This window comes from Manis javanica, chromosome 12, assembly GCF_040802235.1.
Source record: "Manis javanica isolate MJ-LG chromosome 12, MJ_LKY, whole genome shotgun sequence".
Lineage (NCBI taxonomy): Eukaryota > Metazoa > Chordata > Mammalia > Pholidota > Manidae > Manis > Manis javanica.
Genome location: NC_133167.1, coordinates 41,397,477 through 41,425,256, shown reverse-complemented (window position 1 = coordinate 41,425,256; position 27,780 = coordinate 41,397,477). Strand labels below are relative to the sequence as shown.

The 27,780-nt window shown below is 37.8% G+C and overlaps 1 protein-coding gene across 11 annotated transcripts in view; it reads left to right on the top strand.

The window, feature by feature from the left end:
- PMS1 (PMS1 homolog 1, mismatch repair system component) overlaps nucleotides 1–27,780 on the top strand; it is a 111,755-nt gene that overhangs the window by 72,227 nt on the left and 11,748 nt on the right. For 10 of the 11 annotated variants that reach the window (XM_073218514.1, XM_073218515.1, XM_073218519.1 and 7 more), the window contains one exon: nucleotides 110–466. In XM_073218514.1, the coding sequence (XP_073074615.1) occupies nucleotides 110–274 (165 nt within the window). In that variant the 3' untranslated portion in view covers nucleotides 275–466. Of the gene's footprint in view, nucleotides 1–109; nucleotides 467–571; nucleotides 646–27,780 lie in introns of those variants that run through there. The other variant, XR_012123635.1, reaches the window with a different exon arrangement.

Here is a 27,780-nt window from a genome sequence, read left to right as displayed (position 1 = left end):
GTTGAATGAATAAGAAAAAGAATGAAACCATTTTGTCTTTTCTTCTTGCCAGGAATGTTTTATGCTTCAGTAATACATCATAGTAAAATGTGTGGCTTTCTCTTCACAGGGAGAAGCAGTGCGTCTATGTAGACAGTTACCCATGTACTTATCAAAAGAGGACATCCAAGACATTATCTTCAGAATGAAGCAGCAATTTGGAAATGAAATTAAAGGATGTGTTCACGGTCGCCCATTTTTTCATCATTTAACCCATGTTCCAGAAGATACATGATTAAATATCATTAAGAAAATTAATTATTGAAATTGATTTGGTCATAAAATAACATGGGTCAGTTTTTAAACCATCTTTGTATACTATCATGTTATAAGTGAAGATTCACTGACTTGTTTGTATATTGAAAAAATTTTAAAAACTATAGAAAACTTAAATAAATTAATAGAGTATTCATTTTATTTCTAAGAACCAGCCTTAATAGTAATTATTGGTTATAAACTATCTTAAAAGTTGAACTTACTTGATTTTTAAGAACTTTTACCATAGGCATTTTAATTATGTTTCATAATTTAGGTCATAGAAATGAATGACAAGAAGAAACAAGCAAGAAATTGTGAATGGATTGAATATATTTTTGGAAGAAAATGGTATGTTTTCAAAAGTTAATTTTATATCTTTGAAAAGGGCATTTTTGTTTTTAAATTTGCTTTCATTTTATCTAAAGACATTGGTAAATAACAGCAAGTTAATGCTATTCTGTCCAAAAATATATTTAAGTAATTCACTAAGAATTACAGTGAGAATTTTTTTCATGTGTCTTTACATGAAAATAACTAAGTTAAATAAGGGACTTATTATTTTGAATGTCTTTACACTTTTTCTCCTTAGCTTCCCTGGTCATACAGTAAAAACTGTTATAGATCAATTTCCACGTGCATAGTGATGATCCTTGATGTCCCAAATAAAATCAAGATGTCCCTTCCACATAATTTCTCACTTGTCAAAGATTTTATATAAAGAAGCAATCAAGTTTTAGCTATCTTTTCCACTTAAAACCATTTTTTAATGGTACAATCCTTCTCTGCCCCCAGAGTTGGAAGAAGAATATTTGTTGTTTTCTAGGTTTATTTAGATGATCAATTTGAGAATACTCTTGTATGCTAGTACGTGAGTGTGGCCTAACATTCTCAAACTTTAGTGTGCATATGTATCTCCTGGGCATCTTGTTAAAATGGATGTCTGACTGAGTAGGTTTAGGGTAGGATATGATATTCTGCATTTGTAACAGGTTCCCAGGTGATGCTGACACTGGTAGTTCAGGAACCACAGTTGGGTTACCAAGAGTGCACATAGACCTTTGGCCAAATGCTAGATTCTTGAAATAGAACACCAGTATGTTTTTAATCTAAACATATGTTGCAAATGAAATGATCAGAATTATGGGTGTGTTTATTGTTCCTCATTCTCATTGGAAAGTTAGATTTAGGTTTTCTTATGGGACATCATTCTTTAAAAAGTTGGATTTACATATTCTCAAATATGTTACTGATATAGCTGGCTTCAAAATGGCCCCCATCAATTCATACTTACTCATACGTACATACAAGCTATTCCCCACCCCCCCATTAAGAGGTGGAATCTATTCCTCCACTCCCTTGAATCTGGGCTAGTTTATGATTAACCGTTAGATTGTAACAGAAGTGACACTGTGTGCCTTCCAAGGCAAAGTCATAAGTCTTGCAGCTTTCCTCCTGGCTCTTTTAAAAGAATTTCTTTGGAGGAAGTCAGTCACCTCATAAAAACTCAGTCTACCCTGAGTCTGTACTAAGAAAGTACAAGCTGACCAGATGAAGAGGCCATGTGGAGAAAGAGTTGCTTAATGAGTTCATACCTAATTGTTCAGCTGTCCTAGCTTAGGTGCCAGACATTGAATGAAGATGCATTCAGATGACTCCGGCCTCAGCTGCCATCTGATTACAGCTATTTGAGGTACCTCCAGTGAGAACCACCCAGTTGAGCTTATTATCCTCCAAAACTAAGAAAGGTTAATAGTTAAACCACTAAGTTTTGAGGTGATGTTATGCAGAGACACCTAAACACATCATTTACCTTATATCAACTTGAGTGATTTTATTACTGAAATATCATGTTGCTCTTCCAGAAAATGATCAGTGTGGGGGTTGCAAATTCATCTGAAATCATCATATAAATAATGTCTCGAGATTTTTTAAACATAAATTTACTCATATAATATCCACCATTTTCTTTTCTTTCATTGAAGTGTTCTAGCATTAAACAACTTATATTTGAATCATGTTTTATGACCTTAACTTTGAGATTATTGATAATATTTTGAGGATTGGCTATTTGTAGATCAGATTTTGAGCTCCTCCACCCAATTGCTAGAATTTTCCATTTTTATTTATCCATGCAGTCACCTATCCATGGGATAAAATGATGATTGAGGAAGAGATCCATATTCTTTACTGAAAATTAACTTTTACCTTTGATTCATGCTATGATTTGTCTAGGTATTGCTCTCCATAATAGTTTCTTAAGGACACCCTTCTTTGGGCTTTACCTCCTTCATAAAGAATATTTTATTGATATTTTAAACTTACCATTCACTCAGTTTTAACCAAACATCTATCCAAAGCATCCTGGGGGATTCAATACACAGAGGGATTCAAGATTAAATAAAACATAATCTGTGCTTTCAGGGAGATTTTAGCCTGTTAAAAGAGTATTGTCCACAAATTGCCCTATTAGAATCAGTGTTGAATGAGATGAATAAAAATGCAGAGGCGGTTCAGAAAAAATAAAAATCACATCAGCAAGTATGATCACATGTCCTCCAGCTTTTCTGTAGAGTAGGCCATTTTTCTTTTTTTGGAGCTTCGGACGGAGGGACAGGCTTCAGAGTTGGCATATATTTAATGGCCTACAGAGCTGCTCTCAAGGAATGTAGACTGTGAATGCCATCTTGGTGCTCTCCCTCTGCCTTGCTCCATCTCTGTGTTATCTCCCAGAAAGGAGATACACATTTGTCTGGAGCCCCAGTTTTTGTGTTTGCTGCCTACAGGACTTTCATACCAGAGGTCTCAGCTCCAGGCAAGTTGACTCTGGATTCCATGAGACTGAATAATGACAACAGAACATTTGAGGGTAAAAAGGCTTATATCAAGCTTTAGTCTAACAGTGGCAGGTCAAGCACTAGAATCACATCTGGATCCAGCAAGTCTGCATCTGCAATCTCTGCTGTCATCCAGAGCACTGGGTGGGATTCTTCATATAGCAACACAGTAATGGCTCATTGCCAACATGTGTGGAGGCATGTGCCTGGGGCATTGCACGTGCGCTGTGGGGAAGTAGTTTAGGATCAGGTGAGGATCCTGGCCATGGTGACTTCCATTTTCCCTACACTGCACTCCTCCAGAATTCTCACCTCACAATCTATGCACCCTCAATCTTCCATGATGGTCCCTGTGCAAGAAATCCAGAACATTGTAACCAGGTTTCACAACTGCAGTAGAGGCTACACCATACTAGAATACAGATAACAAAAATTATGATGATAGTACTTGTCTTCAAGCCTGAGATGATTACCACTAAGTGGTCATTCCAGCTGTATTCAAACCAGTTCTACTCAGACGACTTCATGACTTATACTTTCCATGGGAGGCCAGTAGCAGAACTGATAGAAGCCCTGTGCATGCCCAGCAAGCTGCAGTTTTTGCTAAGGTGTGTGCCCAGTCCACAAAGAAATTTAGAGGAGATTAAGGGTGATAAGATATGTTTTTAATGACACCAGTATAGGCAGATCTTGTCCATCAGATAGGATGCATGCAAGAAGGTGGTCCTGTGGCAAGAAGAGGGTTGCATCTGGATCTAGTATACCATATCTTTATCCCTCTCCTTGTGGTTGTTACTGAGGGATCTATGGTGCTACTAGAGATGTATGCACCAGCCATAAAGACAAAACTCACTAGTAAGATGCTCTTATCATCCAACCATTTAGGGTACACTACAATGACCCATGGGGTCCACTCTGCTGTTACTCCATGACATAGGCCAGCCTTCCAGCCTTGGCCCCAAGGTGCCAGGAGAGCTAGCCATTGCTGGTCTGCTTGTCAAAATATCCAAGACCATGTCCACTGAACAGAGTCTCTGGGGCTTATTGTGGTTGGTGCTGGCAACAAGATATTAGCCAAACCCTGGCTTCAACAATTGCAGTTGTACAGGGGTGGCAGCAATGCATTAGCATATCTATGGGGCTCAATGTCCCCTTCCAGGACTTCTCCTTCAAATGTCATAGCACTGTCCATAAGTAGACTGACTGACCATCCCCGAAGACTGTTAGTGTCTTACTTCAGGCCATATTTTAACAAACCATTGTATCTATCATGCTCACTCTAGTAGAGTTAAATGGTACATGAAACTTACACTTTATCCTTAATTGTTGCACCCATTCTTTTAATGCATATCCACTCATAAAATGGGTGCCTTGAACACTCTTGATTATCTGTGGTTGGCTATACCATCAAAAATATGCTCTAGGCCTCTTTTTGTTGTTTTCTGGTCTGCACAACATGCAGGAAAAGCAACCAGAAGTCCAGTAACTGTCCACGTAAGTTATAGCATGTCAAAACGCTTCTAATCTGGGCAGAGGTTCAGCATAGTCTGTCTGCCACCTGATGAAGGGTATTGACCCTTTAGCTATTGTCCCATGTTGCTGTGGAACTCAGTGTAAGTCACTTTTAGAGCATAAAGTGCACTCCTGCTGGGCTCTACTGACTTCTTCAAAGGTTAAAGGCATGCCCCACTGATGGCTACAGCCCACATTGTCTTCTGGGATAATTTTGGTCTTACCCAACCAGACAACCCCCAGAAATTTGGACAAACCAGGCCCCTGAAACTTGGTGCTGTCTACAGACCATACTTTCTCCTGTAGATGTTGCAGCAGTCTAGGTGCTGTGCCTTCTAGGTCTGTAAGAGTGTCAGAAGTGACCGTGACATCATCAGTATAATGGTACAGCCACACTGTTGGCATTTTCTCCCATGATACCAAATCCTGGGCTAAAGTCTGTAACAGATGGTGGGACTCTGGAGGTACCCCCATGGAAGGACAGTGAAAGCCCATTGTCATCCTTCCCATGTGAAGGCAAACTTCTGACTTTCCTGTACTATATCAATGGAAAAGAAGGCACAAGCAAGATCTGTAACAATGATGTGTCCTTAGTTCACGACTGAGGGTATCCATAAGGTCTGCAATAAAGGGGATGGTAGCATGCATAGCGGGTATGCTTTATTCAGTTCTCTGTAATCCCTGGTCATATGCCAGGAGCTGCCTAGCTTTTTACTGGCCACACGAGAGAATTAAAGGACTGATACCAACCTTCTCCAGTTCCTGGAGGGTTTCTCCAGTTTCTTTATATGCCATCCAGGCAATTTGTATTGCTTGGTATTAGCCACCTGCCAAGGCACAGGCAAAGCTACAGGTAGATGCTTACTTAGCATGTCCTCTCAACTACCTTCACCACACATATCCTCAGTCTGAACTCACTTGCAGTGGTCTGCAACCATAGGCGCTTCAGGATATCTGTCCCCCCAAAATAATTAGGGATGGGACAGCTATAGACAGTATATTCCTTTGAGGGTAGACACCCTACTCCCAATGGGATTCAGGCTTGTTTGACTCTGATAGACTTACACGTGTATCCATCTATAACAGCAGGGTTCCTGGGAAACTGCTCAGGGTTGTTATAAATCAGTGAGCATTCAGCAGCTCCTGTGTCTGCTAGAACCAGGACACATTGTACATTCACTAAGGACCAATGAATTGATATTTCAACATGTGGCCTTCAGTCCCCACCTGATCCCTTGAGGTGTGTGCCTCAACGCTCCCCTCAATCAAAGTGTTTCACCCAATCGGCTTCCTGTGCAGCTTCCAGGCGAGGTCAGCTCACTCTCCCGCAGGAAGCCTTATGGGTGCACAGGCTGGACTTGTGGCTTTGTCTCTGGCTTCTGTTTCTGGTCCTCAACAGCTGAAACCATTGCTCCAGCTTTGATTGTTGCCATGGCTCCAGTAAGGTTTTATTTGACTTGCCATCCAATTTCTCTTTGTCTGCTCCTGCCTTTATCAAATCAACTGACAGCTGGATCCTTGTGACCTTCACGGGCCCTTTAAATTCTTCCTCTGAGTAGCAGACCTTATTTCCTTCAGTGTTGTCATTGGTTCAGCCTCTCCCAAGTCTCCTACTATACGGGTAACCTCACTTATGGGCTGCCCTAAGTGAGGGGCAAGAATGGCCACTAAGGGGCCAAAGAGGGACAGGGGAGCCATTTGCAACACCTTATCCATCATCCCTGCGGTTAAGAGCTCTTCATCTGGGCTATGATTTCCTGGGTTATAAATGGCATTGTTCATGCCCAACTCCAGCAATACATGTTGGAACATACGTCTGCCATCTAGTGGGGGAAGATGGTAAGTCACCCTGATTGGGCCAGGCAGTACAAAGTGCAGCCATCTGCCATTTGAGAAGTGAATGGTTCCCTGGGGGTTTTGTGTGCATTGCACAGTCATTGCCATAAGACAGGTTGAGTTGTCAGGGAAGCCAGCTTTCCCATCTCTGATCTGGATAGGGGGAATACTATCCATGCCTACATCCCAAAGGTGCAGGAGCCAGGCTGATATGGACTCTGAGGGCTTCTGCCAACATTGGGAGCCCAGTCCACCAGCTTTGCCTGTCTATAGGGGCGGAACGGTGAGTGCTGTACAATCTGGGGTGAGGGCTGCACCACTCCCGGAGGAACCTGTGTTTCTGCGTCTTTATTTTCTTTACTGCAGCTGGACTAGATTTCAATAGATGAGGGGTTGTTACCTCCAGCACGGGTACCTCCAGCACCAACCCCACATCATTCTTCTTCAACATATCCTCCACCATTTCTAGGGCTAATGACAACTCTCTTGCTGCTCCACAGAGCACATGCTTTACCTTTTCCATGGCACCTCACAGCAACGCTATCTCAATCTTCAACAAATTTATTACCTTCTTTACAGTACCTCACAGCTCATGTTCTCATGCTGCCTCTTCTCTGCTTCTTGCAGGAGTACGTTCTCCTTCATGGCCTTTACCTATTCATCAGTGCCTTGCAGCAACGTCTTCTCATTCTTCAACAAATCTCTTACCTCCTCCACAGTGTCTCACAGCTTGCATTATCACACTGCCTCTTGTGCTTCTTGCAGGAGTGCATCCTTCTCATCTGTAGCCTTTTTTAACACTGAGAAATAGCAAAGCACTACCACATGGGCAATCTGTTTTTCCAAAGAATTCCCTATATTGCAAAGGGCCTTTTCTGCCTCAGAAAGGCCTCCCCCCAGTCCTGGAGAGGACCCTGTTCCTCTAGGAGGCTTGCCACCTCAGACCACATGCCCATTGGGGAATACCCAAGTGTCTCCCCATACATAGAGGCAGCCTGCTGAAGTACCCCTCCTATGAGGGCTGCATATTCTTTTTTCTTTTTTTGGTCTATATTGAATCCTCCTGACTATGCCAAAATGTTGTGCTGGAGGCTCTCAGCTCTGGGCAAGTTCACTCTGGATTCAGTGAGACCTAATAATGACAAATGAATGTTTGGGGGTAAAAAGGCTTATAAAAGGTTTATTCTCATGGTGGCAAGTCGGGTGCTAGAATCATGTCTAGATCCAGCAAGTCTGCATCTGCATCTGCAAGTCTCCACCTCTGCCTCTGCACAGAGCACTGAGTGGAGGTTTCTTTCTCTTTTTTTTTTTTGTCATCATTAATCTACAATTACATGAAGAACATTATGTTTACTAAGCTCCCCCCTTCACCAAGTCCCCCCTCCACATACTGAGTGGAGGTTTTTATATAGCAAAACAGTCAATAATGACTCATTGCCAACATGTGTGAAAGCATGTGCCTGCAAGCATTGCATGTGCACAATAGCAAGTATATTAGGGTAAGGTGAGGATCTTGGCCATGGTGACTTCAATTTTCCCTACAGGGACACCTTCATATTGCCTGGCTCTAGTGGCCAACAGTGCTTATACTCAGGACTGTATATATTTGCATTCTTTTAAGAGCTGCTTCCTGAGGATGTGGCTTCCATTCAGCCTGAATTTAGGTGCTGAGATCCTCCCTTTCGGCACACTGACAGGTCTTGGCATATCCTCGACTACTGGGAAGTATTAAAAATATAATAGAGTTCTTGGACATGACAGAGGTTTGGGAGAGAACCAAGATCTAGGGTAGGGTGAAACAAAAAGGTTCATCTGCATGAGCCTATTCATTCAAGACTGGGAGAAATAGTTGTTTCATCTACTGTATAGAAATGAACACAGCCATGCAAAATGAACAGAGGAATATGTTCCAAATGAAGGAACAAGATAAAACCTCAGAGAAAAGCCTTAATGAAATGGAGATAAATAATTTATCTGATAAAGAGTTCAAAGTTAATAGTCATAAAGATGCTGAACCAGTGTAAAGAATGGATGAATACACTGAAAACTTCAACAGAGAGATGGAAAATATAATACCAAAGCATGAAAGTCATAGAACTGAAGAATACAATACTGTAGTTCCCCCTTATCCATAGGGTACATGTTCCAAGACCCCTGGTGGATACCTGAAACTGTGGATAGTACCAAACCCTGTATAAATTGTTTTTCCTATACATATGAAACTATGATAAAGCTTGACATAAATTAGATACAGTAAAAGATAAACAATAATAACTACTGATAAAATAGAACAGTCATAAAAATATACTGTACAGAGATTAAAGATGGTGGCATTACAGGTAAGACAGAGACCTCCTCCCAAAACCACTACAACGAATCCTCTAAGAGCAAAAGGGGAGAATGCAGAGCCAGACTTCATACACCTGGAAAAGAGAACAAAACTTAAGAAACAGGGTAACATTTCTGTGATCCAGTGGGACTCAAACCCTTCCCTCACCCCAGGTCACTGGTGGGAGGAAGAGAAATGGAGCAGGAAGAGAGTGCAGGACTAGGACTGCTGAACACCCAGCCCTGGAGATCTTCTCTGGGAGCTTAAACCTGCATTGCATGGTGCTCTGGAGATTAGTGGGATTGGAAAGCTAAGACAGGTAGAACACCTGGAGAGACAGATTCCAGCTGCTTATGGAAAACAGGGATCCACATCTGGCTGCTCTGGGACAAAAGAAAGGTAGGCAGTCTGTGAGACTTCCTAACAGTGAGAGAGCTGCTAAAAGGGCAAGGATTGCACAGAGCTTACTGCTCAGGAGAAAGGACAGGTGGACAAAATCTTCTGGGTGCAGTCAGCTAATCAGGTTGGGAACTCTCAGGAGCTTCAGGCACTCCATGCCCCAGCTCACTATGAGCCCCATGGCCCCCTACCATGATCGCAGCCTACTGTGCCTTCCTCCTGGCCAGCCAGCACTGGCTCACAAACCGGCAGCCCCTGCCCTGGCTTCAGGCCAGCCAGACGAAAACCCCACTTATGGCAGCTACAAATGCAAAGCATAGAGGCTTACACCTCTGTGCTCGATCCACTGTTTCAGGCAGTGGAGGCAGGCATAGCAGCTGAGAAGGGAAGCAGAAAAGTTTTTCCTCCCCCCAGACACCAGCACTGCTCCCCCACAATCCATGACATCGCTCCAGGGGCTGAGCATGTCCAGAGAGTAGAGCTTCTGGGCACTAGAGGGCACCACATACAAATATGAAACATCAAAGGAAACACATTCAAACCCAAATCCCACAAACACCAAAAAAAGGTTCAAGTGAAAAATGAACTCATCAATCTTCCTGAAAGATTTCAAAATAAAAATCATAAACATGCTCATGGAGGTACAGAAAAATATTCAAGAACTCAGGAAAGAATTCCAGACAGATATTCAATCATTACAGAATACAGTTTCACAGACAAAACGTACAATGGAGGGATTTAAAAGCAGATTAGATATAGTGGAGGAGATGGTAAGTGGAACAGAAATTAGAGAAGAGGAACACGAAGTGGACCCACAGAAAGAAAAAAGGATCTCTAGGAAGGAAAGAATATTGAAAGAACTGCGATCAATCCAAGTGGAACAATATTTGCATTACAGGAGTAATAGAAGAAGGAGAAGAAGAGAGAAAAAGGGATAGAAAGTGTCTTTGAGGAGGTAATTACTGAAAGCTTCCCCAATCTGGGGAAGGAGATGGTCTCTTAGGCTATGGAGGTACACAGATCTCCCAACACAAGGGACCCAATGAAGACAACACCAAGACATACAATAATTAAAATAGCGAAGATCAAGGATAACGAGACTTTTAAACAAAGCCAGAGAGAGAAAACTGATCACATACAAAGGAAAACCCATCAGGCCATCATCAGACTTCTCAACAGAAACCTTACAGGCCAGAAGGGAGTGGCATGATGTACTTAATGCAATGAAGCAGAAGGGCCTTGAACCAAGAATACACTACCCGGTAAGATTATCGTTTAAATTTGAAGGAGGGATTTAAAAATTTCCAGGTAAGCAAAAGTTGAGAGAATTTGCCTTCCACAACCATCTCTACAGTGAATTTCGAAGGGCTTGCTATAAATGGAAGTGTTCCTAAGGCAAAACAACTGTCACGGAAGGAAATAAAATCACAGTAAAGAAAGTAGAATTAATTGCTAAGCAAATGCAAAATTAAATCAGCTACCTGCAAAGCCTGTCAAGGGATAGACAGAGTACAGAATATGACATCTAGTATATAAAGAATGGAGGAGGAAGAAAAAGGAGGAAAAAAAAAAGAACCTTTAGATTGTGTTTGTAATAGCATACTAAGTGAGTTAAGTTAGAGTGTTAGATAGTAAGAAAGTTACCCTTGAACCTTTGATAACCACGAATCTAAAGCCTGCAATGGCAATAAGTATATACCTATCAATAATCACCCTAAATGTAAATGGTCTGAATGCACCAACCAAAAGACATAGAATCACTGAATGGATAAAAAAAAAAAAGACCCGTCTATATGCTCATGGAGGTACAGAAAAATATTCATATACTAGGCCACAAAAAGAACCTCAGTAAATTCAAAAAGATTGAAACTGTACCAACCAGCTTCTCAGATCACAAATGTATGGAGCTAAAAATAAATTACACAAAGAAATGAAAAAGTCACAAACATGGAGGCTTAACAACATGCTCCCAAATAACCAATGGATCAAAGACCAAATAAAAACAGAGATCAAGCAATGTATGGGGAGAAATGACAACAATAATTCGACACTGCAAAATCTGTGGAATGCAGTGAAGGCTATGCTAAGAGGGAACTATATTGAAATAGTGCCCTACCTCAGGGAAGAAGAAAAATCCCATATGAACAGTCTAAACTCACAGTTTATGAAACTAGATAAAGAAGAACAAATGAGGCCGAAAAGTCAGTAGAAGGAGGGACATAATAAAGACTAGAGCAGAAATAAATAAAATCGAGAAGAATAAAACAATAGAAAGAATCAATGAAAGCAGGAGCTGGTTCTTAGAGAAAATATACAAAATAGATAAACCCCTAGTCATACTTATCAAGAAAAAAAGAGTCTACACACATAAACAGATTTATAAATGAGAAGGAAAAATCACTATGGACACCATAGAAATACAAAGAATTATGAGAGAATACTATGAAGGCTGACCCAGGAAGAAAGACAATATCTAAACAGACCAAGTACCAGCAATGAAATTGAATTGGTAATCAAAAGACTACCTAAGAACAAAATACCTGGTCCAGATGGCTTCACTGCTGAATTTTATCAAACGTTTAGTGAAGAGCTAATACCCATCCTCCTTAAAGTTTTCCAAAAAGTAGAAGAGGGAGTACTTCCAAACTCATTCTATGAGGCCAGCATCACTCTAATACCAAAATCAGGCAAAGACACCATGAAAAAAGAAAATTACAGACCAATATCCCTGATGAACATAGATGCAAAAATATTCAACAAAATATTAGAAAACTGAATTCATCATGATCAAGTAGATTTATTCCAGGGATGCAAGGATGGTACAATATTCGAAGATCCATCAACATTATTGACCATGTTAGCAAAAGGAAAAAAACCACACACAGATGCCAAAAAAGCGTTTGACAAAATTCAACATCCATTCATGATAAAAACTCTCAATAAAATGTGTATAGAGGGCAAGTACCTCAACATAATAAAGGCCATATATGACAAACCCACAGACAACATCATATGTAACAGCAAAAAGTTGAAAGGTTTTCCTTTAGAATTGAGAACAAGACAAGGATGCCCACTCTCCCCACTTTTATTCAACATAGTACTGGAGGTCCTAGCCACAGCAGACAACACAAAGAAATAAAAGGCATCCAGATTGGTAAAGAAGTTGTTAAACTGTCAGTCTTTTAAGATGACATGATATTGTACATAAAAAAACCTAAAGAACCCACTCCAAAACTACTAGATCTAATATCCGAATTCAGCAAAGTTGCAGGATACAAAATTAATAAATAGAAATCTGTTGCATTTCTATATACTAATGATGAACTAGCAGAAAGAGAAATCAGAAAAGCAATTCCATTCACAATTGCATCAAAAAGAGTAAAATACCTATTAATAAACTTAACGAGGGAAGTGAAAGACCTATATCCTGAAAAGTACAAGACACTCATGAGAGAAATTAAAGAAGTTACCAATAAATGGAAATACATCTCATGCTCATGGATAGCAATAATTAATATTGTTAAAATGGCCATCCTGCCTAAAGCTATCTACAGATTCAGTGCAATCCCTATCAAAACACCAACAGCATTCTTCATTGAACTAGAGCAAACCCTTCTAAAATTCATATGGAACTACAAAAGAGCCTGAATAGCCAAAGCTGTCGGTCCCCTCCCTGCTTCTGATCCACAGATAAGGAAGAAGACATGATGAGATATCGAAGATCTGAAAGGACCAGCCAGGGGAATTTAGGCTTAACTGTGCAACAGTTGTGCTGAGAGGGCACCCCTCATATCTATTGAGCAAATAAATGTTAGCAACAATAGAATTTTGTGTATGGAATCCAATATACAGTCATTAATTCTCAGCTGTCTCCAGTCTCTTGGGGTGTGATGTTCCTTCATGGTGAACAAGTTCTTACACTGTGAACAAAGGCAGTCATGTCACAGAAACTGTTTTGGTCTTGATCATGCATCATGAATTTAAGAAAAATAATCAAGTCAAATACGATTATACATTTGATTTATATATTAATCCCACACAAAGCAATCCTGAGAAGGAAGAATAAAGCTGAGGGGCTTATACTCTCCGACTTCAAGCTCTACTACAAGCCACAGTTATCAAGACAATTTGGTACTGGCACAAGAACAGAACAATAGACCAATGGAACAGACTAGGGAGTCCAGATATAAACCCACGCATATATGGTCAATTAACATATGATAAAGGAGCCTTGGACATACAGCTTCTAAAACAGCTGGTGTTGGCAAAACTGGGCAGCTACATGCAAGAGAATGAAACTGGATTATTGTCTGACTCCATACACAAAAGTAAACTCAAAATGGATCAAAGACCTGAATGTAAGTCATGAAATCATAAATCTCTTGGAAAAGAAATAGGCAAAATCTCCTGAATATAAACATGAGAAACTTTCCTGAGTGCATCTCCTTGGGCAAGGGAAACAAAAGCAAAAATGAACACATGGGACTACATCAAGCTAAAAAGCTTCTGTACAGAAAAAGACACCATCAACAGAACAAAAAGGCATCCTACAGTATGTGAGAATATATTTGTAAATGACACATCTGACAAGGGGTTAACATCCAAAATATATAAAGAACTCACATGCCTCAACACCCAAAAAGCAAATGACCCAATTAAAAAATGGGTGGAGGATATGAACAGATAGTTCTCCGAAGAAGAAATTCCGATGGCCAACATGCACATGAAAAGATGCTCCACAGTGCTAATTATCAGGGAAATGCAAATTAAAACCACAATAAGATATCACCTCACACCAGTTAGGATGGCCAGCATCAAAAAGACTAAGATCAACAAATGCCGGCGAGGATGCAGAGAATGGGGAACCCTCCTACACTGCTGGTGGGAATGTAAACTAGTTCAACCACTATATAAAGCAATATTGAGGTTCCTCAATAAACTAAAAATAGAAATAACATTTGACCTGGGAATCCCACTCCTAGGAATTTACCCAAAGAATACAAGTTCTCATATTCAAAAAGACAGATGCACCCCTACGTTTATTACAGCACGACTTAAAATATCCAAGATGTGGAAGCAACCTAAGTGTCCATTAGTAGATGAATGGATAAAGAAGGTACATATATACAATGGAATACTATTCAGCCATAAGAAAAAAACAAATTCTACCATTTGCAACAACATGGATGGAGCTGGAGGGTATTATGCTCAGTGAAATAAGCCAGGCAGAGAAAGACAAGTACCAAATGATTTCCCTTATTTGTGGAGTATAACAACAAAGCAAAACTGAAGGAACAAAACAGCAGCAGACTCACAGACTCCAAGAAGGGGCTAGCGGTTACCAAAGGGAAGGGGTGGGAGAAGGGAGGGAGGGAGGGAAGGAGAAGGGACTTGAGCAGTATTATAATTGGCACAAATGGTGTGGGGGAGATCATGGGGCAGACAGTGTAGCACAGAGAAGACGTGTAGTGACTCTGTGGTATCTTACTATACTGATTGACAATGACAGCAATACAGTGTGTATTTGTAAATGACACATCTGACAAAGGGTTAACATCCAAAATATATAAAGAACTCACATGCCTCAACACCCAAAAAGCAAATAACCCGATTAAAAAATGGGTGGAGGATATGAACACAGTTCTTTGAAGAAGAAATTCAGAGAGTCTAGATAGAAACCCAAGCATATATATGGTCAATTAATATATGATAAAGGGGAGGGGACTCGATAGTATGGGTGAATGTAGTAACCACATTGTTTTTCATGTGGAACCTTCATAAGAGTGTGTATCAATAATACCTTAATAAAAATTGTAAAAAATAATATAAATATATTGTATATAATGTAAATGTAATTTTTCACATTACTGTAGTGTACTCTTCTTGTGATGATGTGATAATAAATGCCTACGTGATTAGTTGAAGTAAGCTGAAGGATTTTGATGTAGTGCTAGGCTACTATTAATATTCTGATGATGGGTCAGAAGGAGCATCATCTGCTTTCCAGACTGAAACCAAGAAAAGTGAAAGTGCACATCAGAGGGGACTACTGTAACAAAACTGAAAAATACACTAGAAGAGTTCAATAGAAGACAAGATGAAGTTAAAAAAGGGATTTGTCAACTCAAAAATAAGGCAGTTTCACTTACCCAATCAGAGCAGCAGTAAGAAAAAAGAATGAAAAAATGTAAAGCTAGCTTAAAGTCTGTCTTTTTAGGACAATATCAAATAGACTAACGTGCATTATAGGGCTTCCAGAAGGAGAGAGAAACTGGCATAAATCTTATTTGAAGAAATAATGCAGAAAACGTTCCTAATTTGAGGCATAAAGCAGATGTCAAGATGGAGAAATCCAGAGCATTCCAAGTAAGATGCATATTTTTAAATTAGGAATCTGAGAACACATTCTGGACATAGGAAACAAAAGAATGAAGATAATAAAGATGAAACATGTCCAGAAGTGTACCTTAGAAAGACCAACTACATCTGGCAGCAAGGTGTAACATTCTTTGTGTGAGAAAGTCAAATCCTATTAGAGGCCTGTTACCTTAGTCAGTACACAAAATAATGCATGAATTAAGGCAATGACCCTGTAAATTGGAAGGAGGAAAAAAGATGAATGCAGATAAACTTAAATGGATTATTACCTAGTTAGGTAAATAGGTAGGTAGGTAGATAATTAAGTCATAGGATTACAGCTAACTCAAGTTGAGCTTGTGTGCATAAGGTATAGTACTGTTTGGAAAAGCTACATAATGTAGGAGCACTAATGAAAAGAAGGTTCAATAAAAAGTATTCTCCCTTTAATGAACCTTTTTGCCTTATAAATGTATCCTTTATACATTAGGTAATAGGCCAAAAATGACCACAGATTCTTTAAACATAAAAATTAATGTGACAAGCCTGCACAGCATCACAAGATCAGTGGTGCTCAGAACTACTCCTCCAGCAAGCTGCTCTGCAGCCTGCTTACTGAGCACCTGCAAATCAGCCCCAGTGGGATCTACACATGAACTTGGCCAATGTGGACTGGAACAGCTTGACCTTCACCTGAAGGTCACATGGTCACCAGCCTGCACCAGCCTGCCCTAGCCTGCACTAGGCCCACCACCTGCGGTATTCTACTTGCCCTGCCCCATCCCCACCCAACCTCCCCATTGGGAGAAATAAGTGGTTTGGAGACCAGGAAAAAATTTTTATATAATTCATGTCTTATAAAGACAGAATAATAACTTTTAAAATCAGATACCTAAACCCAGAATCTTTGAAAGATGGGTGCACTTTACAGCAGCTGAAGAGTAGATAAAAATAATTTTTCTATACATTGTAACACATTTATGAAGAAACATTCAGTTTAATGTCTCTGAACATCATAGTGCCCCTTTCCCATAGATTGAATATTTGTAGGTTTGGTTTTTTTTTTTCTATTTTACCCATGTCTTTTACAGGTAGAATTGACATACATATCTTCTGGGCATCCCTAAATAAAATCTTTTTATTTGAATTATAAATAATAGCTAAAGCTCAGTCCTTCAACAGTACCTGAGGCTACTTTATCAATTTTAGATTCATTTCTTAGATCACCTCATCTGTTTTCCCTTTCCTCCTGATCATACCATACAATAAAATTTTATTTATGCAATCCCATTTCTACTTTTAGTTTTCCCCCTAAATAGTTTCTTATGCCTGAAATAGCATCTTTTTCCTAATAAGAAAAATTTTTGCATCTCTCCTAAATTGCCTCTGTGGGGAAAATGGAAATTTCTGACCAGGATTCCCACCTGGCCTTAATAGTACCCATTGTGGATATAATAAGAGTATGTTTGCACATTTACGGTATGTTTACTGGTGGCAGAGCCCCTGGTCACTCAGGATTGCTGGCCCAGGGTGGGGGTGCAGAGGACACACCCATCCTCTCCTCCCCTCTGTTCCTGGTATGTAGTTGGTCAGTCACCAACCAGTCACTGGGGACTCACCCAGCAGAGTTCAGCCCTGTGTGGCAGTGTGGCCAAGTGGGAGCAGGGAGAGAGAGCCGAGCAGCCAGGGTTCAAAGTGAGGAGAGACTGAGCTGTGAGAATAAACCCTTTGATTCCCAACATCTTGCTCTTGTCTTCCTTTGGTCTGATTGAATTCATGGAGAACTTGCTCTGGATGGGAAACCTCCCCCACCCTCTTGGAGCTACAGTCTCTCTTTCATAATTTCTTAGGAAGTCAACAGGAAGAAAAGAATCTCTAGGACTGGGGGGGAACCTGTGTTGTTTGATTACCACAAAAGTTCTCCCACATTTTCTCCTCCTTTCTAATGCTTTATAGGACTCTGCTGCACTAAGAATTAATCCCACTGCTTGAACATCCTTCAGCTGGCAAAAATCTCCTATTATTTTTTCAAAGCAGTGAATTAACCCCTATACTCTAGGACTTGTGTTTCTTTCATTCAATGCTTAGTATACTTAGTATTAAAGCCCCTAAGTATTGTGATTTTTCTTATGTATAGTTTTAGCACTTCTTTATAACCTGGTATAGTTGCCTAACTCAGAAGGCAGTCTATAATTATCTCTGTATTTAAATGATGGCATTTTACTTAACATTCTCTCCCTTAAATTCCAAAGCTGCAGGTATTGACAAACCAGTAATGGTCTTACTACCCTTCCAAAAGAGAGTCATGGAAATAAGATTAGAAGTTCATTTGGAAACAAATTTTGGGGGGGCCCTGAATATCAGGCTAAAGATTCTCAACTTTGGAAAGAGCCATTAAAAGTTTTGAGCAGGAAAGTAACGTAATAAAAACTGTACTTTAGGAATATTACTTTAAATCAGTATTGAAAATGAATTAGAATAAGTAAAAATAGAGATGGGGTGGTTAGTTGAAAAAAACCATACTTCTAGAATTCCATTTATATTGTGTCTAAGTGTCTTAGTCATCTCATATTTCTTGTGTTCATTCAACATAGAAATTTCTTTAGAAGAACTTAAAGAATTTGACATTCTTGTGTAAAATTTTTTCTAAACTTAAATTCAAAGTAAAATTTTAAGGCATATCTTTTTATTTTCAATTTTCTAGTTCTAATATTTGCCAATAAAATGTATTAGTATCTTTGGAGGATGAACTATACTTAAAAAGAATTTTGAGTTTATGGTATACTTGAACAAAAAGATGCTTTAAATTTATTTAATTTTATTTTGATTTTCACAATAGCAATTATTCTGATGTTTTGCCTGGGAGAAAATTGTACTTTTTAAAATCCTTCTGTGTAGACTTTTTAGGTTCCTTGTTCTTATTGTTGTCCCTATACTTTCTCCTACATTTCACATGGACCTAAATACTTACAGATTAACTCTTCTTTGTTCTTTCTTTCCCAACCACCAGTTATACTTCTTTTCTCTTAATTTGGCTGATCTTGGCTAAGTGTTAAAGGAAAAATAATTAGATTTAAAGGGATTTATATCAATGTGAGTGATATAAAGATGCATTCCATCATAAAGGGGGAAAAATACAATGTAAATGAAAAGGATATTTGGATTTTAAGGAGAATTAGTTGCCCTGAATTAGTCTCTGATTGAATTTCAGGTAATTTAGGGATATACATTTCTTGGGAAAACTGCCTATTCTCATATACATTTTAAGACTGTTCTTATGATTCATTTTTCTTTTTCTCTAATGGAGGAAGAAACAAACTGTAAGTGAAGATGGTGGCTCAAGAGAAGCACATGATATGTCAGTGAAATATACAAATTTATTTTACATTTATAACTTTTATTCAAATATAAGGCATATATGTTTTGAATTTAAGAATCAGTAATGCAGTATAACGTAAGAGTCTGTGGGCCTTGGAGTTGGACAGCTTCAGGATTGAATTCCTGCTCTATCCATTCCTAGTTATGTTATATAGACTAACTTGTTTCTTTGTGCTTCCTCTGTGTTGTATGGAATAATATTTACTTTGCAGAATTTTGGAAAGACTAAATGAGAGGAAATGTAAAGCATAGTACAACACACAATGTCTAGGACATAGTAGATACTCAGTGAATATTAGTTTACATCCCTCATCTCTTTCAACCTATTTCATAAGGGAATATTGTAGTTAACAAAGCATTTTAAAATGCTTAGTCTGTCATTATGCACCTTAGTATAAGAAATGTGTATCATTTTCAGTAAACTTACTCATCATGGCAGTATCTTAGAGTCAGGTACCATTGTAATGATTAGATACCATAATGTGATACTATAAATTTACAGTTAATTTACTGTTAAACTAATGAAAGAGAATCCTTTGTAGCTAAAAATAATTTATATTTTCTTTGAAGTTTTCCTTAGAATATGGATATTTCTGGTCTGATTATTTACAGTTCTTCAAAGAAATTAATAAGAGAACATCTTGAAGGTGCAACTCAAGGCTCTGGAACTTACTGAATTTCCTTTATCCTTTTTTCAAATTCTTCTCTTACAACTCCATTTTAGAGACAGATTGCATCAACTCTCAATTATGTAAAGTATCTTAGGCATATCTGAAACTGCTGTCACTGTAATACCTACTTGGGGTGGGTAAGTTTTGTATATTTCCTGGGGCAAATGGTCAATTAATGAAAGCTCTTGCTCTAGCTTCTCTTTGAATAAACAGATCATCTTTATTTGAACAAAATGCTCTAAGTGGGTGACAATATTGAAGATTTTGAAAGTTATATATACCCCAGAGATTTTACCAAATTCTCCTTAGAACTCAGAATTCAATAAACTAGGAAAGTGACTAAAGCTCTTCAAAGGTTCAGAGTAATAATAAAATTGCTAACTCATTCAAAATTTACAATTTGCTAGTTACTATTCTAAGCCATTTATATATTTTAACTAATATAGGGAACTGGACATTGCCTGAATTGTAAGTACAGCTTATAAGTGACTTGAAATGAAAATGAGGACTGCTTTAAAAAAAAAAGACATTCTCCACAATCAAGTTTCATATACTTTCATCTTTTCTCTCACATGCACATTATATATACTTCATTTTATATGTTACCTTTTCCATCTCACTTTCCTGTGTGCCTACATGCTTCTGTACTCACATCTTCTTTCATGAAGTCTTGTGTACATGCTTTTAGTACACATGCATTTATATACATGTAGTGACTATTACTCTCCACCCAGTTTCCCAAGTCAGGAATATGGGAGCCATTTTAACATCTCCCTGATTATCTTGTCAGTTCTACTTCCTAAAAGCTCTTGAGGCTCCTTCTTCTCAAACTCAAAGGCCACTACCCTAGTTCAAGCTCTAACATTTTTTTTGGCATCAACCATTTAAAAAGACCTTGATGTTCTTTTTCTCTAGTCCTATAAACTTCTTGTTCATATTTCATGTTGCTACCAAAGAATCTCAAATGCAAATCTAATCAAATCACTCTTGTTTATATTCACTGTTTTAAGTCAAATTTCTTAGCATGATAAATAAAGCATTTCATAGTCTGGCCTCTATACATCTTTTCAGCCTCATTTCTAGTAATTTTTTCTCCTCTACCCTGAATTTTGATATGCAAAACTGCTCAAAATTTTCTAAAATCTATTTTTTCCTCCCTTTTTATAAATTTCCCTCTTTAGAATATTTGTGTCCACCTTTCTGCTACCTCATCCTTCCCACTCTACTCCATGTCAGTCTGGGGCCACCTATCAAACTTAATTATCCTTCAAGACTCAGAGTTAATGTTAATTCTTGAGAATGAATCCTTGATCTCCTTGAGCAAATTGAGCACTCTCTCCTTAATGTGTTTTCATAGCATCTTGTACTTATTTTACCACCCATGCCACATTTATTTTCACATTATATGCTTATTTACATATGATTCCTCTCTTTGAATATATATCTTTCCTTTTTTACATAACCATTTATTTTTTTCTACTATGTAAAAAACAGATTTCTAAATTTGTCAATATTATTTATTATGTATATAATATTATAATGTAAAATATGTAAATTAACTCTGTGTGTCTGTCTTCTGCACTAGATTTTAACATCTGAAGGATGAGGCCATCTTTTATTTTTATCTTAATATCCCTTACAACATCCTGGCTTATTGGAATCACTAGATGAAATTTTACTTACTTGTTTGACAGGTATTTGTTGAAGGCTTTTATATATCAGGAGCATTCTAGATGCATTCAAATTTCAGAGGACAAAACACACCAAAAAGTCCTGGCTTTCATAGACCCTATATTCTATGTTTAATGATTATATTAACTAATTAATGTAAATTCCTAAACCCACTTCCCAAAATGCAGAAAATAACCATTCACGAAGCAGAGTTTTTTCTTTTGTGTGTGTGTGTGAGGCCATTTACTTATATTACTCTAAATATTAATCCAATTACTATATTCTAAATGTTAGTCTGAATTAATACTATTACATTCCATTTTTGTATAGTACATAAACATCTCAGAAAGTATCCCTCAGGAGTATCTCATCAGACAAAGAGGTTAGGATTAAATTAACTAAGAAAGTTGTCAACTTTTAGGAACTAAATGACAAAAAGTAAAATTTTTATTAATAGTTCACTATAAAATCTTTATAAGAATTTAAGCTACTGTCATAACATTTTTGTTAGAATCCCAAATGCTTTCCTTATTTTCATATGTGTTTATGTATTTCTAAAGATTCTATATGTCACAAAATGAAAACAGTCTCAGGCTATATGTAGAATTAAGAGAGGGATTATTAACTACTTCTTGGTAGTACCTTATGGAGACTGCTAGAAATTCTCCTGAACTTTATATTTATTTCTGAGCTGTTTCAAACATGTAGAAAATAATAGATTCTTTCATGCTTACCACCTAACTTTAATAAAGTTAGCCATATTTTCTTTAGATCCAGAATCTAAAGTGTGGTCCATGGCCCAGCCATGTTAGTTAGCATCACCCATTACCTGGGAGCTTATTAGAAATGCAGAATCTCAACACCACCCCACCCTAACCCTAAATCCTACTGAATCAGAATCTGAATCAGAACCAAAGTTATTTGAAACTTTGCTGTAAATCTTTTTTAAAAAGAAGGAAGATATATATATATATATATATATACATATATATATATATTTATTTATGTATATACACACACACACACACACACACACACACACATATCAAGCTAAACCTCCCCATCTCCCATCCTATTCACTTCCCTCCCTTACAAGAGGGAATAGCTGTCCTAAATTTATGTTTTTATTACATAGGTCTGTATCCTTTGTTATGTACACATACACATGTATGTTTTAAATGTTGTATAATTATTTACATAAAGGTTTTTCTACAACTTTTTTCACTCAATAGTGTTTTTGAAGTTAATGTTTTCATATCTTAGTCAAGAAATTCTTACTTGTCCCAATGTTACCAGTATTTTCTCTTCTGTTTTCATATTCATCAGAGATACCAGACAATTAAAAAAGTGATTTTATTTAGGCCATTGCAATAGGAACAACATTCCTTATTAAGGAACATCTCAAAGTAGAAGAAGAGTTGTGGTTTTATAAAAGCAGGTAAACCAGGAAGTCAAGTCTTTCCTTTTTTACTTTTTTACTATAACTTCTGTGGATTGATTGAAGTCAAGTCTTTGAGAAAGGGTAGAGGTGGGTCATAGCTAGGAATATCTGAAAGCAGAGTGGCCTTTTGTAATTAGTTCTGGAAACACAGAAAGATGGAGAAATTTCTTAAGTATCACCCCTTTCAGAGAACACAGCTCAAAGTTCAACATTGTCACACTTAAGAGCTGTACTCATCTAGAATTTATTTTGTATATATTCAAATAATTTCTCTTCTTATCATCAAGATCTCCAATTTTCAGTTATACATCCTTCCTCCATTGATTTTTGAATTCCCTACTCTATTACATTGGTCTGTTAGTCTATCTCAGAGTTAATACAATGTTTATAATTATTGTAGCTTTATAAATATATCTGTTCTAGATGTTCTTGGAAAGAGTGTCTAGTTGTGAGTGATGGGTTATACACACAGACATACAGCCTTTCATTAGATTAAGCTTGTTAATTGTGTTAGTACAAACTTCCATTGATTTTTAAGTTTCCTTTTTCTATTAGTTATTGAGTACTGGAGGAGTATGTTAAAATATTCCATTGTGATTGTAGGTTTTTCCTTCTGGTTCTGTCAATTTTTGCTATATATGTATTTTGAGGCTATGTTATTAGATCCATAAAAGTTTAGAATTGTTTTATCTTGCTAGTTAACATCTTATGTAATAGCTCTTATAGCTAAAAAACAGTTTTGACTTTAAATCTGTTTTATTTGGTATAGCTATATCAACTTTTTGTTTTGGGAATATTAGTGGAGGTTTTCCATCTTTTTTTTTCTTTCAACCATTTCTATGTCCTTGAATTTTAGGTATACTGCTGGATTTTTGTGTAATCTCATAACACTTTTTAATTAGAAAATGTTGCCCATTACTACTTGCAGTAATTATTGATATATGTACCTCATGTGCTGTTATATTATTTTTCCCATCACATTTTTGTGCTTTGTATTGGTTTGGCCTTTTTTCTGTTTCTCACTCTCTATAACTTCTGTGGATTGATTGAAGTTTTTTTTCCTTATTTCAATATTTTTTTGTACTAATTTAAAAGTTATACTCTTTTTATTTTGTTTTCTACCCCTAAAGTGCCTATTGATTATTCTCATTTAGGCACCTAAATGAGAATAACCATATGTGTCTGTGACTTGGAACAGAAAATAGAGCTAAAAATGCAGACTTCAAATAATCGTTGTACAAGGGAAACCCTGAATGTAGAAAAGTTAAAGAGCATATCGAGAGGAAGAAAATTTAGAATTAAGTTTATCTAGAAATTTACTTAGAAAATAATGGAACCCTAGCCAACCTTAATGTTTTAAGGAATAGGATGAGCCCATAACGATTAGTGAGAATATGCAGCCAAAAAGATGCTGCAGAGGCAGGGTAGATCAAGATAGTGTGTGGGATTGATGGGATTAATACGTAAATCAAGTAATATAGAAATCAAATGTGCAAATGCATATGACCTGATTGTTTCTCCTACAACTCCTGATGCATGATCAATAAGAAAATGAGTGAAGACAAAACAGTTCTTACAACTTGTGACCGCCCTCACATGGTTTCGATGTCCTTGAGCATCACGTCCTAGGGCTGGACTCAAGGTCAGATAATAATTGTGTATTGATCATGTGTGGAACCCCCTACTCAAAATTCTTTGGATGAATGGGTTCATTTGCTCAATAAATATGAGGAGTGCCTGTTTGGCATTATGCTTGCGCTGTTAAGAGATCATTTGGTGACCTTAGCAGTAGCACTTTCAATAGAGTAGAAAGAACAGATATCTTATTATAACAGTTTGGCAAATTTGTGAGAAAAGAGAGGCATGTGTCCATGAAGCATAACATGATGAGGACACAGGGTGCTAGCTAAAGTGGGATACGAAGCCAAGTGATAATTTTTGTTTGTACATGTAAAGAAAAAACTTTAAACACATTTATATATTATGCAATGTTTATATAAGAAGCATAGATAAGAATGGGTAGAGGTGCAAAGAGAGGGAATCATGAATAGAATGAGAGAGATGGGATCCCACAGGATACAAGGAGATAGAAATAAGGGCTGATGGGGGATGGAATATTGAGGACCACTTTCTATCCGAAATTAGGTACATACCTTAGTTTTAATTGCACATTGATGTATATCATATAGTGCCTTTACTTTGGGGAAACATTTTAGCTAAAGGAAGAACAGGTAAAGGAAGAACTTTACTTTTGGGAAACATTTTAGCTAAAGAAAGAACAGGTAAAGGAAGAACAGATTTCAGTTGCTTTTTCTCATTTTCTTCATGTCTATCTAGCATCTTTAGAGTACTTTGAATTACCCCTAGCTGTGAGGATTAGAGACTTCCCTTTGAAACTCAATCATGTAAGGTTCTAAGAAGTTTGGATATTCTTCTCAGTTAGGCCCTGATTCAGTGTAGCTGGTACTCAGGAACATGAAAGCTGCAGTGGTTATAGATGATAACGTTTATTAACTCTTCTTTGAAGAAATGTGGAGGTTACCACACATAAAACCATACTTCTGGAGGTTTAAGGATCAGACTGAGCTGCCAGTGTTTTATTAAAACATGTGTTTCATATTAGGATGACCTAGGTTTTACTCGGACGTTATTTTTAAATTTTGATATCATTAATATAAAATTACATGAGCAACAATGTGGTTACTAGATTCCCCCCATTATCAAGTCCCAACCACATACCCTTTACAGTCACTGTTCATCAGAGTAGTAACTTGCTATAGTAACTTGCTACTTGTCTTCTCTGTGCTATACTGCCTTCCCTGTGCCCCCACCTACATTACGTGTGCTAGTCATAATGCTCCTTATTTCCCTTATCCCTCCCTTCCCACCCACCCTCCCCAGTCCCTTTTCCTTTGGTAACTGTTAGTCTATTCTTGGGTTTTGTGAGTCTGCTGCTGTTTTGTTCCTTCAGTTTTTGCTTTGTTGTTATACTCCACAGATGAGTGAAATCATTTGGTACTTGTCTTTCTCCGCCTGGCTTATTTCAGTGAGCATAATATCCTCTAGCTCCATCCATGTTGTTGCAAATGGTAGGATTTGCTTTCTTCTTATGACTGAATAATATTCCATTATGTATATACAACACTTCTTCTTTGTCCATTCATCTACTGGTGGACACTTAGGTTGCTTCCATTTCTTGGCATTGTAAAGAGTGCTGCGATAAATGTAGGGGTGCATATGTCTTTTTGAAACTGGGCTCCTGCATTCTTAGGGTAAATTCCTAGCAGTGGAATTCCTGGGTCAAATGGTATTTCTATTTTGAGTTTTTTGAGGAACCTCCATACTGCTTTTCCACAATGGTTGAACTAATTTACATTCCCACCAGCAGTGTAGGAGGGTTCCCCTTTCTCCACATCCTCGCCAACATTTGTTCCTTTTGTCTTTTGCATGGTGTCCATCCTAACTGGTGTGAGGTGATACCTCATTGTGGTTTTAATTTGCATTTCCCTGATGAGTAGCGATGTGGAGTATCTTTTCATGTGCCTGTTGGCCATCTAAATTTCTTCTTTGAAGAAGTGTCTATTCATAACCTCTGCCCATTTTTTAACTGGGTTATTTGCTTTTTGGGTGTTGAGGCATGTGAGTTCTTTATATATTTTGGATGTTAACCCCTTGTCAGATATGTCATTTATAAATAAATTCTCCCATACTGTAGGATGCCTTTTTGTTCTGCTGATGATGTCCTTTGCTGTACAGAAGCTGTTTAGCATTCAGTTTTTGCTCTGTTATTGTACTCCACAGATGAGTGAAATCATTTGGTATTTGTCTTTCTCCACCTGGCTTATTTCACTGAACATAATACCCTCTACCTCCATCCATGTAGTTGCAAATGGTAGGATGTAGTCCCATTTGTTATTTTTATTTATTTATTTATTTATTTTTTATTTTGGTATCATTAATCTACAATTACATGAGGAACATTATGTTTACTAGACTTCCCCCAACACCAAGTCTCCCCAACAAACCCCGTTACAGTCCCTGTCCATCAGCATAGTAAGATGCTGTAGAATCACTACTTGTCTTCTCTGTGTTCCACAGCCCTCCCCATGCCCCCCCATTATACATGCTAATCATAATGCCCCCTTTCTCCCCCCCAACTTTTCCCTCCCTTCCCACTCATCCTCCCCAGTCCCTTTCCCTTTGGTAACTGTTAGTCCATTCTTGGGTTCTGTGATTATGCTGCTGTTTTGTTCCTTCAGTTTTTTTCTTTGTTCTTATACTCCACACATGAGTGAAATCATTTGGTACTTGTCTTTCTCTACCTGGCTTATTTCACTGAGCATAATACCCTCTAGCTCCATCCATGTTGTTGCAAATGGCAGGATTTGTTTTCTTCTTATGGCTGAGTAATATTCAATTATGTATATGTACCACATCTTCTTTATCCATTCATCTACTGATGGACTCTTAGGTTGCTTCCATTTCTTGGCTATTGTAAATAGTGCTGCAATAAACATAGGGGTGTGTATGTCTTTTTCAAACTGGGCTGCTGCATTCTTAGGGTAAATTCCTAGAAGTGGAATTCCTGGGTCAAATGGTATTTCTATTTTGAGCATTTGAGGAACCTCCATACCACTTTCCACAATGGTTGAACTAATTTACATTCCCACCAACAGTGTAGGAGGGTTCCCCTTTCTACACAACCTCGCCAACATTTGAACATTTGTTTTTGTTTGTCTTTTGGATGGTGACGATCCTTACTGTGGTGAGGTGATATCTCATTGTGGTTTTAGTTTGCATTTCTCTGATGACTAGCGATGTGGGGCATCTTTTCATGTGTTTGTTGGCCATCTGAATTTCTTCTTTGGTGAACTGTCCGTTCAGCTCCTCTGCCCATTTTTAATTGGATTATTTGCTTTTTGTTTGTTGAGGTGCATGAGCTCTTTATATATTTTGGATGTCAACCCTATATCAGATCTGTCATTTATGAATATATTTTCCTTTACTGTAGGATGCCTTTTTGTTCTATTGATGGTGTCCTTTGCTGTACAGAAG